Source organism: Misgurnus anguillicaudatus, chromosome 1, assembly GCF_027580225.2.
Source record: "Misgurnus anguillicaudatus chromosome 1, ASM2758022v2, whole genome shotgun sequence".
In the NCBI taxonomy this organism is placed as follows: Eukaryota; Metazoa; Chordata; class Actinopteri; order Cypriniformes; family Cobitidae; genus Misgurnus; species Misgurnus anguillicaudatus.
In genome coordinates, this window is record NC_073337.2 from 15,306,881 (window position 1) to 15,320,393 (window position 13,513).

The following is a 13,513-nucleotide window of genomic DNA, read 5'->3' on the forward strand; positions in this document are numbered from 1 at the left end:
ATTTTAATATTGAAAATAGGTAGACTCTTCCTTTAATAACCGCGCTTTAAAAATGGGGCACTATCTAATGCCATTATAAAATTATAAAAGAGCCAGGATGTTATTTAATATAACTCTGACTGGGTTTGGCTGAAAGAAGAAAGTCACATACAGGATGGTTAAGGGTGAGTAAAATGTGGGAAATTTTTATTTTGGGGTGAAATATACTTTAAAGGATGTATGATATTATACAGTTATAAAGCATTGACTAAGTATTCTAGTCTATGTTTGCGTATTTGCAAAGAGTTTGTTTGTGGATTCTGAATTTGTGTGTTTACAGCACTGGATGTTAATATGGGAGTTTTGGCAAGGCTTAGTTGTTAAGGCTCAGAGCTGGTAACCAGAAGGTTGTTGGTTCAAAAAACTGAACCATCATTATGCTTTTGAACAGGACAACGATTTAGGTCCTTTATTTGGGGTAAACCCTGTATTTAAAGGGATAGTCACCCAAAAACTTTTTCTAATTATTTTCTAATTGTCATTATTTACCTACCTTTATGTCATTTGAACCCCCAATATCTATGGATCCCATTAATTAAGCCTTTCTGCCAATTTTACGGAGATCTTCTGGGATCAATATGCTGTGTGAATGGGGTTAAACATAAACAAACACTTTCCACAGACAAATGATAGGGTTGTAACATAACCAAAAACCCAAAACTGCTATTGGGTTCTGAAGAACAAAGAAAGACACAGAGGGATCGCAAGACATGAGTGTAAGCAAATAATGACAACGTTTAGTGTGAACTATCCTTTTAATTTGATGCAGTGTAAACTTTAGTGTGTATGCACCCTACGGTCCATAAATTCATGCGAGATCAAGTTAAAATACAAATTAAATGGTGCTGTTGTGTAACAATGTGTAAAGTATTAGTGTAAATCATTACAGCCATTACTAAACAAGATCACAGCTAAACAGGTTTCAAAAAAACAAAGTAAAACCTGCCGGTGGAACGACAAAAAAATTGTGCGGTGATGCTTTCCATATGTTTACTAACAGGAGTTGCTCCCTGGAGCACACGCGCATCTGTTTCCGCAGTCAGGGGTTTCGCATGCAATGGATGCATTTGTTGTATTTTATTAAAGTAGTTTGACGTTTCCCCACAACCCCTTCATACAGCCAAGATTGCTGACAATAATTTCGCTGTGTGAGGTTTAGAAGGTGATTGGTCAGATGTTTCTGTGTGTCTGAGGGTCGCCGTGGTGATCGTTTAGTGATGCTATTGTGACACAGTCTGCATGCGTAGGCCGTGCTCCTCATTTGCATACACTGGTCAGCATATTATGCATCTTAAGTTGTGTTTATATGTTTATATGTGTGTGCGTGGTGGGTGGCGTTTATATCGTATATCGTCCTAACAGGTTTTGTTTGTCTGTCCACTGTCGTAGTTTCTACGTTAGCGTCTTGTGTGTATTTGTGTGTGTGTGTGTGTGTGTTGTGCTGTATTGTAGAAACACACCCCGAGTCCAAACGCTAACGAGTAAGAGCACTTCTTTTTTCTTTATTGTTGGGTTTTATGTAAAGTTGCTCACATGCTCTCAGGTATGGCAGCTTTGAACGGCGGGCTGGGCAGCACGGGCCTGAGTAACGGGTCGGCCGGGCCCATGGACGCTCTCACGCAGGCCTACTCAGGGATCCAACAGTACGCGGCTGCCGCCCTGCCCACCCTCTACAGCCAGTCTCTACTGCAGCAACAGAGCGCTGCGGGAAGCCAGAAAGAGGGTATGAACATAAACATGGGACGCACGTTTGCTTTCCATCATATTTTAATTATCTAATGTAAACGTGCTACAGAGAGCTCCTGCTGTTTGTTTAGCTTATGTGGTGAGGGTTGCATTTTTTAATCGAAGCATGTCAAGTGTTTTTAATGATAGGTTTGCAGATAGTCCTAAAGAAAAAGCTAAACAAATGAATAAGCAACCATTATTGTTACCAGTTACAAGCGTGTAAAGTCATTCAGAGAATTGTTTTTAAACACCAAATGTGTTACAAAGACTGAACTATGCATTACTGAATTTTGGAGTTTCACTGTTAAATATTTTTTTAAATTTAAAGCTACAATGCCTACTTTTAAACAAAACCATCCCTTTGCTGACTTCTCTTTTGATGTGGTGCCGTAGTTCTGGCTTGTTCATCGAATGTGTACATGTGTTTTGTGTGTATGGAGCAGGACCTGAAGGGGCCAACCTGTTCATCTACCACCTGCCACAGGAGTTTGGGGACCAGGACATCCTACAGATGTTCATGCCTTTCGGAAATGTGGTGTCTGCCAAAGTCTTTATTGACAAACAGACCAATCTGAGCAAGTGCTTTGGTATGAAACCACTGATATACAAACGCATACATGCTAATGTTAAGAACAGCACAGAATTTAAGGAGACATGCCAATAATCTACTTAAATGGTATCACTGTTGTTGACCTTTATTTGAATGAAAGCATGGCTGTGAGGAATAGATTAATGGTCTGTATATCACACACACACATAATGTTCAAAAATGTTCAAATTTGGATCCAAAAACACATATTTAACTGACTCTAATGCTATTTGTGCTCAAGCTGATTTTGCCAAACGAGAGATGTCCTCAGGGCAACATATTGTATTGACCCAAAGACAACATTTTTGTAAATAAAACCTAAACCCACCCCGATCCTAACCATACCTGAACCTTAAAATCAGAGGGAAATGAGTGATAAACAATGTTTTAGAAGCAGCTAATCTTGGTTGTAAGCTTAAACTTGGAAAAAAAACCTGTAAATGTATTTCTGAAATCTGTTGGTTGACTGAAATGTTTTCCTGGGGTCAATATAATGTTGCCCTGAGGACATCAACCACTTGGCAAAATCAGGAGAGCCCTATTTTGCATAGCTGTTTACACACTATGTACAAAAAATGTATTGCATTTTTGGCACAAATATTTAGTAGACCGTTTAAAAAAGCTGTTTTTTAAAGGCGGGGTGCATGATATCTGAAAACCAATGTTGACATTTGAAATCACCTAAACAAACACGCCCCTACCCCAATAGAATCTGGACCTTCTTTTGATAGACCCGCCCCATACATGGGCATCCCCGGCAATGATGTTGGTTAGTAGACACGCCCCTTACTGCTGATTGGCTACAAGTGTGTTTTGGTATTCTGACCGACTCCCTTTTCCAAAGCGTTTTTCAAAAATCGTGCACCCCGCCTTTAATAAACAATTTTATGCTAAGTCTAAATACTTTTTATGCTACTTTTATGTTGTATTGAAGTCATTTAGGGAGTTTTTATGAAATGAACTATGATTGACTCTTTAATGCCATTTGTGACCCTGGACCACAAAATCAGTCGTAAGGGTTCAATTAAGATTTATACATCACCTGAAAGCTAAATAAATAAGCTTTCCATTGATGTATGGTTTTTTAGTATAGGATACAACGATGTTTGGTCGGATACAACGATTTCAAAATCTGTACTCTGGGGGTGCAAAAATATCTAAATATTCAGAAGATTGCATTTAAAGTCCAAATTAAGTCCTTAGCAAAGCATATTACTGATAAAAAGGTTTGTTTTAGCGCTCTCTACTGGCTTATTGCTGTAATGACATTGCGGACTAAATACATAAAAACTAGCGCTGTCATAGATTAATCACGATTAATCACATACAAAATAAAAGTTTGTATAGTTTGTAATTTTTATGTATATATAAATACACACATACATTTTTTAAAATATATTTTTTACATATATTTTTTATTTATATATATTAGTGCTGGGCATAGATTAATCTCATACAAAATAAAAGTAATTATTTGCATAATATATGAGTTTGTGCTGTGTCTAAATATTATGTATATTTAAACACACACACATACATATACATTTATATGAAACATATATATGAAATGTTTTGTTTATATATCAATTTTGTATTGTATATAATATATAATATATAAGAATATAAATAAATATATATACACATGTAAATGTTTCTCAAATACATACATGAATGTGTATTTATATATATACAATATATATAATAATTACACACAGCACAAACTCATATATTATACAATGTATAAAAATATGCAAAAAAATACATTTATTTTGTACAAGATTAATCTAGATTAATCTATGCCCAGCACCACACACACATATACACATATATATACACATACACACACACGTATGTTTCTTAAATACATACTGTACATGCATGTGTGTGTGTGTATTTATAGGTACAAAAGAATTACAGTGCACAGACATATATTATATAAAAACAAACTTTTATTTTGTATGCGATTGATCGTGATTAATCTTTTGACAGCCCCAATAAAAGACAACTTGAATGGGAAAAACCCAAAGAGCAACGAGTGACGTTTGTAGATGAGTTTCTGGCCAATTTTGTTTGCGATTTCACTGCATCCACTCACAAAATACAGTTTTTATATATTTGTGGTAGGAAATGTACAAAATATCTTTACATAATATCCTAATGATTTTTGCCATATTTTTTTTTATTTGACCCATATTTTTGGCTTTTTCTACAAATAGACCCATGCAACTTACGACTGGTTTTGTAGTCCATGGTCACATTTAATAAATATGTCTAAACATTTCACTGGAGTCAATCTGAATAGTTTACATAAGAAAAAACATTTAAACTATATTGTGCACTCATATGTTGTCCTGTTAATGGTAGGGTCAAGAGTGTACGTAATAGTTACATTGTATACGTTCTTATGCAAGTAAAAATCTAATATAAAGTGGGACCTATTTTCCTCCGCAGGTTTCGTCAGTTATGACAATCCTGTGTCAGCACAGGCTGCAATTCAGGCAATGAACGGGTTTCAGATCGGCATGAAGCGCCTCAAAGTCCAGCTTAAGCGCTCAAAGAACGACAGCAAACCGTACTGATCTTAGCACTAGGCCCTCTCTCATTTTACACTGCTAGGGTAAGTCCCCACTGCTGCCACGGTTACCAAACTGGGACTCCGGGGGGAGGGGGGGCACGAGGGGGATTTTCACCCTTTGACGACCAGAGGGAGCCACTCTCCCGTAACCTTCTTTCAGCTTGTTTTTGATTTGATTAATAACAGTATTATTTTGTCTTTTTCCACATGAACGCTTCCATTTCTGCCATTATGTTTTTTTTATGACTTGCGATGGATGAACAGCTATTAATGGTCGAATTTATTTCATTTGAGTCATGTGTAAACTATTTTTTGTTTGGTAAATATTTATACATTCTATGATGAACAACAGCAGAAAGGAACAATGTATGAAGTATTATTTCTTTCTCTTTGCGAACCTGAGGCTTGTAAGGACAAGTAGAGAAGGTTCCGATATGATTAAAGCACCAATATGCACATTAAACTTTGCCCTTTGACCTCTGGTGTCGGTTCAGGGCTTTGCTGCTCCTTCGAACCCTTGGCCCGCTGGCACTAGAGAGGAAAGGGTTAAACCCGCTGTGGCCTCTCTGTAGTCAACGGCATCAACTGCCTAAACAGCTTCCTCAAAAAAATCTTGCCGTCAAATGTTCAGTGATTTTTATTTCCATTCGATTTTTTTTTATTTCCGTAAGGTTTTGTTATTTGCTTGTTTGTTTGGGTTTTTTTGTGAAAAAAAAAATATTACATTTATGCGTCAGATGATTGTGGTCTTTGTCCAACAGAATTTGTGTAGAGCATAAAAAAAGATTTTGATCTGTTAAAATAAATAAAGCATTCTAGGTTCTGTGTGGAGGGGTGGGGAATGAAAACTTGATGTCTATCGAAAGAAAAAAAAACATTTAAATCGCAGAAAGCCACAGGCCTGTAAATTTTATTTGTAAAAAAATGCAGTTCTATTTTTATACAAATTTCTACTGCCTCTGAAGTAAAGGACTTTATTTATTATCTTTTAAGTTATTGGGTTCAGAAAGTTGTGTTCAGCGCCTGGTCCAGTAGTCTTATAAATCACAAAACTTGCTGTGTGACAAGAACGTAAAATCACATGCAAAACCCCTCTCTTTATCTTATTTTTCTTTCTCTTTTCTCTCGCTCTCTCTCTCGCCATCACAATCCCATCCATCACGTTCCTGTCATATCTTGTCTCGGCTCTCTCTTCTTTTCTTTCTTCTGTCATGAGTAGTGGAAAACTCTTCATTTCGTTTTGTTTTTGTTTGTACACTTCCCCCCAAAAAACAACAATAGTTTCTCCCAAACAGCGATCCATCTGCGGTCTTGAATCGGATGGATACGTTTGGGTGTGTGTGTGTTTCTACGGAGGAGATCAAGAGTGTGTGTTTGCCTCATTTACGTGTACGTGTTTGCTATCTATTTGAATTACATGTATCGTACAACACAAAAAAAAGTCGATAAAATTGCTGGATAATAGCGCTGCTGCTGTTGTCTGTTTTGTTTCGTTTCGTTTGTTTGTTGTTCTCATGGTTTAATGATGTTAGTTGTGTGCCGGAGCTGTGTGTGTAACTCTCCTCTCCCGTTTTCTTTCCTAGAACTCATCTCCATGACTCTATGCTCATCGTTTGCCTAGCATGTCTACGTGGCGTACAAAAAAAGTCTCATCGTCCCGTCATTGTTTCTGATGTCTTTCTGAGTTCTCCTGATCATAACCTGGTCTCCTTCTACTGATCTCTGAACTTTGATCTTAGCCTGGAAATTTTTCGCATGTGACCTCATTTTGAGCTTTTTCCTGTTGTTGTTTTTTTTTTGTTGTTGTTGTTGGTGTTGTTGTTTTATTTGTTTTTATTAACTGGTGAGGGAGGGAGCGAGGGAGGGAAGGAAAGGAGAAATGAAAGAAAAAATAATAATAATAATAATGTGAAAACGCTGCATTCACTCTCTAGAGACAGAATATATTTACTAACATAACCAGAGCATCATTTTAAGAAAACAGAAAAAACAACAAAAAAATAAATAAATCCTGTGGCAAAACAATTACGAATATTTGCATTTAAATTTTTTGTTTTATTTGTCAGATTTTGTTTTTCTCTCTCTCTCTCTTGTGTCTTTTTTTATTCATTTAAAGTAAACTTGAACGCTCAATACAGGGATTGGCGTTGGGACTTACTGTCGGCACGACTCTTAATTTGAGGCCTACCGTAAGAAACCTACGCCGGTTTCTAAACAAAATAGACTACTTCCACACAGTTTTAATATAAAAACTGTCTGATCGATATTAGAATCTCTCTGGTTTTTACATTTTTCAGGCAGTGTAAAGTTTTTTAAGGCCATTTTAAGTGGCTTGATTTCTCATTAAAGGTATATAAAACCACTTTTTCTAGAGTAGTAAAGGTATTAAAAAAATAAAAAAAAACAAGGTTGCCCTGTTTGGGGGGAAATGCTACCTACGTGTCACACCTTTTGCTGAACTGACTTACAGTTAGACAATCCGTGGTTTAAATGCACATGAAATGACCTATATTTTATACTGTTTAAATGTATAGAGGAAAAAACAGAGTTTGTGTAACCCGCGGTCCCGTCGGTGCTTTTCGTGGATAAAGTCGTGGTTTCATCAAGTCTAACAGTCTTATTTGTCTCATGTTTTTAAAGAGAAGACTAAAAATCAATTTACTTGAACAATAGACAAAGCCTTTCATAATTACGATTACTACTACGTTTTTATTTTTATTATTTTTTTGTTTGTTTGTTTGTTTTGTTTTGTTTTTCTTTTTTGATAGGAGTCCCTCTTTGCTAAATTTCTTGTTGGGTAATTAGCTCTATAAAAATTTACAGTGTCGGCTTGTGAAGCATCTATGTCATTATATTATTTCTTTCTATTGTGGGAAACAATATTTAGATGTGTTATGTTGTTCAGCAAAATGTGATTTTTTTCTTATAAAGAAAAAACAAGATGAGTGGAATTTAGTGCCAAATTCTGACGGTACATCCTGCCTACAGCTTCAGTGTTTTACTTGTGAAATTATTTGATAACATGGGTATTTTATTACGTAAGTGTTTTGTATGGAACCCTCATATTTAAAGATATAGATTTAAAAAAGGTTGTTAACTTGCTCTTCTGTGGTCTTGTTGCCTGAAACTGTTCATGTTTTTTGCTTTTCTTTGGTTTTCTTTCTTTGTAAAGATGTAAAAAGTGCCCATGTGTCATAATCTCTCTCACAAGCACATGCACACGCATGCACGCACATTCACAGGTAAGCACATATGCACACACATGCACGCATACACACACCTGTGCTAAAGGTTGACCTCACAACCCTCTTTTCTTTGACGGTGTGTGTATGTGAGCCCCTGGGATTGAGTCTCAGCAGATCTCCTTAAATACACATACACACATTAGGGGTCCACTTACATCATTATTTACAGCGTTATTTATTCGGACAGAGTCGTCTGATGTGTTATATGTGATTGAACAATTTATGCGTGACAATATTTTAATTATGAATCAGGAGTGAAAAACATCATAAACAGTAGCTGTACTACGCTACGTAACGTTTCATTAAACAATGAACATCTCAGTGTAGTCTTGCTTTGTGCTGCCTTTATCGGGACTATTTTGAGCAAACCCGTCCTGAAGCCAAAGTTGTTCAGCATGATCCACATTATTCGATAGCGCCTGTAGACGTTTACACAGCTTTCTCCATACAGCCCATATAAATATTGTTTACAAACGTAGTTTACAGGCAGCCCCGTCAATGCCGTTTACTTCGCTCTATAGCACTATTTTCTACCCAAGCTCTGCCGTTGCCTTAACGTGTCGATCAGTATTAGTGGGCTGGAATACTTTGCTGCACATTTAAAACGTGTGCCAAGGGTTTGTGTGTCTGTGTGAATGTTTAAACGCGTACATGCGATTGGTCGTTTGACCTCTATGTGTCCACGTTATTAGAAAAAGGAAACTTTAGATAAAGGAGGCCTACTTTCATAAAGCACAAGCAAAACAAATTTGTAAAAATCGTTCGTTTCATTCTTTAGTAAATTGCGTTCTTACAGTGCGTTAATATACAAGATTTGTTCGGATTTCTATATAATTAATTTGATACGTTTCATGAATGAGGCCCAAAGAACGTATGTTTCACCGTACTGAAGCAGTTTTGTATTGGGAAGTTAGAGTCGGTCAGTTTACATCTCATTGCCAAATCACTAGCACACAAAAAAGCACATGCGCATTAGCACAGCGTAACATGCAGTATTAAAACTGACGACGACTTTTCTTACCCAGTCTTGCAGGCGAGTCAGTACGCTTACTGGTTACCCCCTCCAATAAATTCACATTGAAAACCTCATCCGCAAGATCTTTGTAGAGAATCAAAGTCATGCATTTTGATTCGTTTGACTTAACGCTGTAAAAAAAGTTGGTTCGGCTTTAAAAAAGGAAGTTATCTGGTTGCCTTAAAATTTTAAGTTAATTCAACTTAATTCAACAATTTTTACACAACTTTTTTGAGTCAACTAATATATTTAAAGGTGCCATAGAATAAAAAACTGTATTTACCAAGGCATAGATGAATAATAATGCTGCATACACACCAGCCGCGGTAGAGGCGTGAAGCATGAGTGAATTCAATGTTAAGTCAATGTGAACGCTTTGACGCGCGTCTGGAGGTCTTGCTGTGCGAATGAGGCATTTAGCGCGGCACGGTAGACGCGAAAAACTTTGACGGAAAAACGAACCGCGTTAACCAATCAGGAGCTTGCTCTAGTAGTGAGGTGATTACAGGAAGCGAGCGGAGTCGCAGTAGCCTATGGAAGGCCCTCCCATGACGCGAATTTCCGCGTGAATGTCTCAATGACTAGAATTTCACGCGTGGCTTTCATGCGCGAATGAAGCAAGTAAACTCAAAATGTTCAAGCCGCAAACTAGACGCGATTTTCATGCCTCAAAAGCGGCTGGTGTGAAAACAGACCAATCTCAACTTAACACCGACTGTGATGTCACAGTCCCCAACATTAAATTACACAGTTGTTAAAATGCTAAAAATAAAGTTGTGACAGCTGACTAAGCGCTGCATGCTAATTAATGCTATATGCTAACATTTAACATTATTATTATTATTCATGACCCTTCCAAATAGGGCAAAAATAGACCATTTTGATTCAAAGGACAAATCCTAGGGTTGTAAACAGAAATGTAAAAATGATATTTTTTGCACTTAATAAAGTTACATACCTTCTATGTAAATATCAAAGAACAATTTAACATATTATTTCAATGCATTCTTTGGCACCATATCGTCCGATTCACGATTTTACATTTAAGTGTGTATTAGTACATGTTAACTATATGCAAAAGGTACAAACCCCAAAGTAAACGATGAAGCGAATTATCATCTCCAACGTAAATCTCTTCTTGGACTACAACAAACACACGGATGTAGGCAACAGTTTACTTCCTGGGACTCCTGTTAGCATTGCATAAGCGAATCTTTCAAACATGGTAAGGAGCGTCACATTTTCGACTGACGTCAAAGGTATTCACAACGTACAGATAAGCTGGCCAATCAGAGACAGAGCTTTTCAAATCGATGAGTTCTGTACAAAATCACTGCATTTCAGGAAGAGAGGGATATCTGGAGCTACAAAAATGTACAGTATGTGGAAAATAATGTGTTTTTTTCACCATAAACCACACGCACACATTGTATTATACCAAATACACAAAATAACGTTGTTTTTAGCAATGAAATAGGTGCACTTTAAGTTGAATGAACTCTAAATGTTAAGGCAACCAGGTTACTTACTATTTTAAGTTGAACCAACAAATCATTTTTACAGTAAATTCAGTATTGGGGCTTCGTAAATATCGCTAGTTAATTTCTGCTTTAGTTTTTGCGTTCGCTTAGCACACTTCATCACAATCAACTTTACTGACTTGAGAAAAACAGGGTACGTTTTGACATCTACACATATAGACAAACATTCGCCAGATGTTTAGTAAAGCACAAACTCGCACGAGTCTTTGCAGGAGTTCTTGCTGAGACTCTTTACTCAGGGGTTTTACCGCACCACACGCATCTGAAACCTGTTTGTTGTTTCTTTTGTTGATTTCTTTCTCTTAAGTGCTATTTAACAATTGTATTTTAAAGAAAAAAATGATGTGTAGTTTCTTTGCATTCTGGCTTATGTCAAGTTTTTTGGAAAAATGTATGTGTTTATCTAACGTGCCGTAACAAAAGCTTGTCGTCTGTAGATTAATAATATCATTTCGTTTGATTCTATAAAGATTTAAATAGTTTTAAGTATTGTCTTGAGAAAAGCCAAAGTCAATGCATTTCAGTGGATTATGTAAGCGTGATACATGTTTGTTTGACAACACTTCTGTCATTGGATGGGAATTTAAAAAGTACAAAAAAAGCAGGCTTTCCTATTTCTATCACTGATTGTACTTATGCCTTTTGTACCAGTGGAACTTTTTATACTGGCAATTAAAGGAAAAAAACCTACAAATCCGACAGGCTGCGCGACCCCAGCCAGGGGTCGACAGCGACTGGTCCCCGAGTTTGATTTCTAGCTGGCGTCCAGAACGTTAGGTTTTGATATATGTCTATATAAAGAGTTTTTTAGGAGAAAACGTTGGCTTGGTATCTTTAGCCTCCTCTTTATTCTTCACGTCGCTATTTGCTTTTCGTTTATTTCTTTTCACGGAAAGAGGGTCGGGGAGTTTTCCATTTGGCTTATAAATACGTAATGCCGTTTGTCTTTACAAAGAGTCTTTACAACAGCGGTAAGTTTCATTTAGTTGAGTATTGTGTGCTGTCACCATGATAAGACGATTAGACGATTTAGAAGTATTTAGTCACCTTCAGTGGATAAATGTATTAGTTTGACAACGAGATAAAAGTAATTTGAGGACTTTGCTTTTAGCTGTTTAGATTTTTCTGGTTTCTCTGTCTTTGCTGTTAACCTAACTGTGTAGCTGGAACAGTCAGACTTATTTTTGTAAATGTATGTTGTGTGATGCAGTTTTTTGCCTCTGTCTCCGATATTAAACCATTTTTCCTAATACTTGTCTCTTTCTCTGTGGCGTGGTGTTCCAGTATCTGTCTATTGTCGTACAGACGTTCACGCAACCCTCTGGTGTTTCACGTCTCTCTCTCTTTTCTCTTTTTCCCACCTCACTTTTCTCTGTATCGTTTGTGGATATTTGCTTTGCCTTTATTTACATCACCAAACATGGTAAATATACATAAAGATCTGCATATGTATATTTCTGTGCAGCCCAACTCGCTGTAACAGTAGATGGACAGCCGTTCCGTGCGCTATTTATAAAATACCCCAACGTGAGACCCCGTTTTAACGGGACGCAATGCCTGACCTCAAAAGCGAGGAATTGGGAAATATCAAATTGAAATTGACCCATTTCCTTAAAACTTTTAGTAGATGAGCTAATTGACAACGTTGGGGTTGAAGACGAGCTGAAGGTGCTGACTAAAATGAGGTCACACTGTTCTGTACTGTACTGCTGCTCTGGGCGTGGCCCCCGTCTGTTCTTATGTCTGTGTCCCTATTCACTATGTGCTGTCCGTGTGTCCACTGCATCCCTACAGAGATACCAGAGAGTCCCAAATCAATTTACTTTCATTCTAAAACATACTATTGAAATGTGACATGCTCAAAAGGGTTTAAAAAAAGTGGAGGTGTTAGGGATTTAGTGCTTGGTTTTGTTTAGTATTCACATTTAAAGGGATAGTTCACTCAAAAATGCAAAATTTGTTATTGTTACTCACCCTAATGTTGTTGTTAACTTGTATGAGTTTCTTTATTCTGTTAAACACGAGATGTTTTGATAAATGATGGTACTGCTACTCTACATTCCAGACAACGCGGATTTGGGATACTTCTCACACCAACCCCGGAAATTATATCTGGAACGACGCTGTTTTAATGTTTTGGTGTTATTAAATACTTTTTAGACTAAAACAAATATTTAAACTGAAAATAACTTGCAATAACAGAACTTAAAATGTGCCAATGAGATTTGTCTCAAGATGCAAACCAGTAACTTTTTTTCCCGTGCATGTTTATTAAATATCTACATTTAAATACACCCTAGTATTGGCTTTAGCTAAGCCTTGTCTGTGAAACGAGGCCTTTATGTTTCTAAATGGAGACTACTTTTTCCAGGAAAAAAAAGGAAATGGTACCCATTGATGGTACCCATTGACTTCCATAGTAGGAAAAATATGTGGCTACCATCATTTATACAAAACATCTTCTGTGCTTAGCAGAATAAAGAAACGCATACAGCTTTTTTGACTAAATAATAGCAGAATTTTTGGATGAACGATTTTTTAAGCTCAAATGAATTTTTACCTTCATATGACTTGAAATGGGTAGATTTTTTATTAGTCAGTGAAACACAAAGCGAAAAGTGTGCAGAATGCACGTGATGTCAAACAGTAGAGGATGGTTATCAATAGCTTCAAAAGGTCAAAATAAGAAAATAATAACAATAAAAATAGCATCAAAGTAGACTTATGTGTTGTGTTGCAAATCCTCTGAAGCAATGAGCTTAATGTATAACAAACGTAATA

At 36.7% G+C, this 13,513-nt stretch overlaps 1 protein-coding gene across 29 annotated transcripts in view; it reads left to right on the forward strand.

Annotated features, from left to right (window-relative positions):
• The window catches only part of celf2 (cugbp, Elav-like family member 2), a 180,244-nt gene extending 168,262 nt beyond the window's left edge, over window positions 1-11,982 (forward strand). For 15 of the 29 annotated variants that reach the window (XM_055189930.2, XM_055189926.2, XM_055189923.2 and 12 more), the window contains 3 exons: window positions 1,565-1,762; window positions 2,211-2,354; window positions 4,808-11,982. In XM_055189930.2, coding sequence (XP_055045905.1) covers window positions 1,565-1,762; window positions 2,211-2,354; window positions 4,808-4,935 — 470 coding nt within the window. In that variant the 3' untranslated portion in view covers window positions 4,936-11,982. The remainder of the gene's footprint in view (window positions 1-1,564; window positions 1,763-2,210; window positions 2,355-4,807) is intronic. The other 14 variants (XM_055189931.2, XM_055189932.2, XM_055189928.2 and 11 more) reach the window with 2 other exon arrangements.
• The last annotated feature ends 1,531 nt before the right edge of the window (window positions 11,983-13,513 follow it).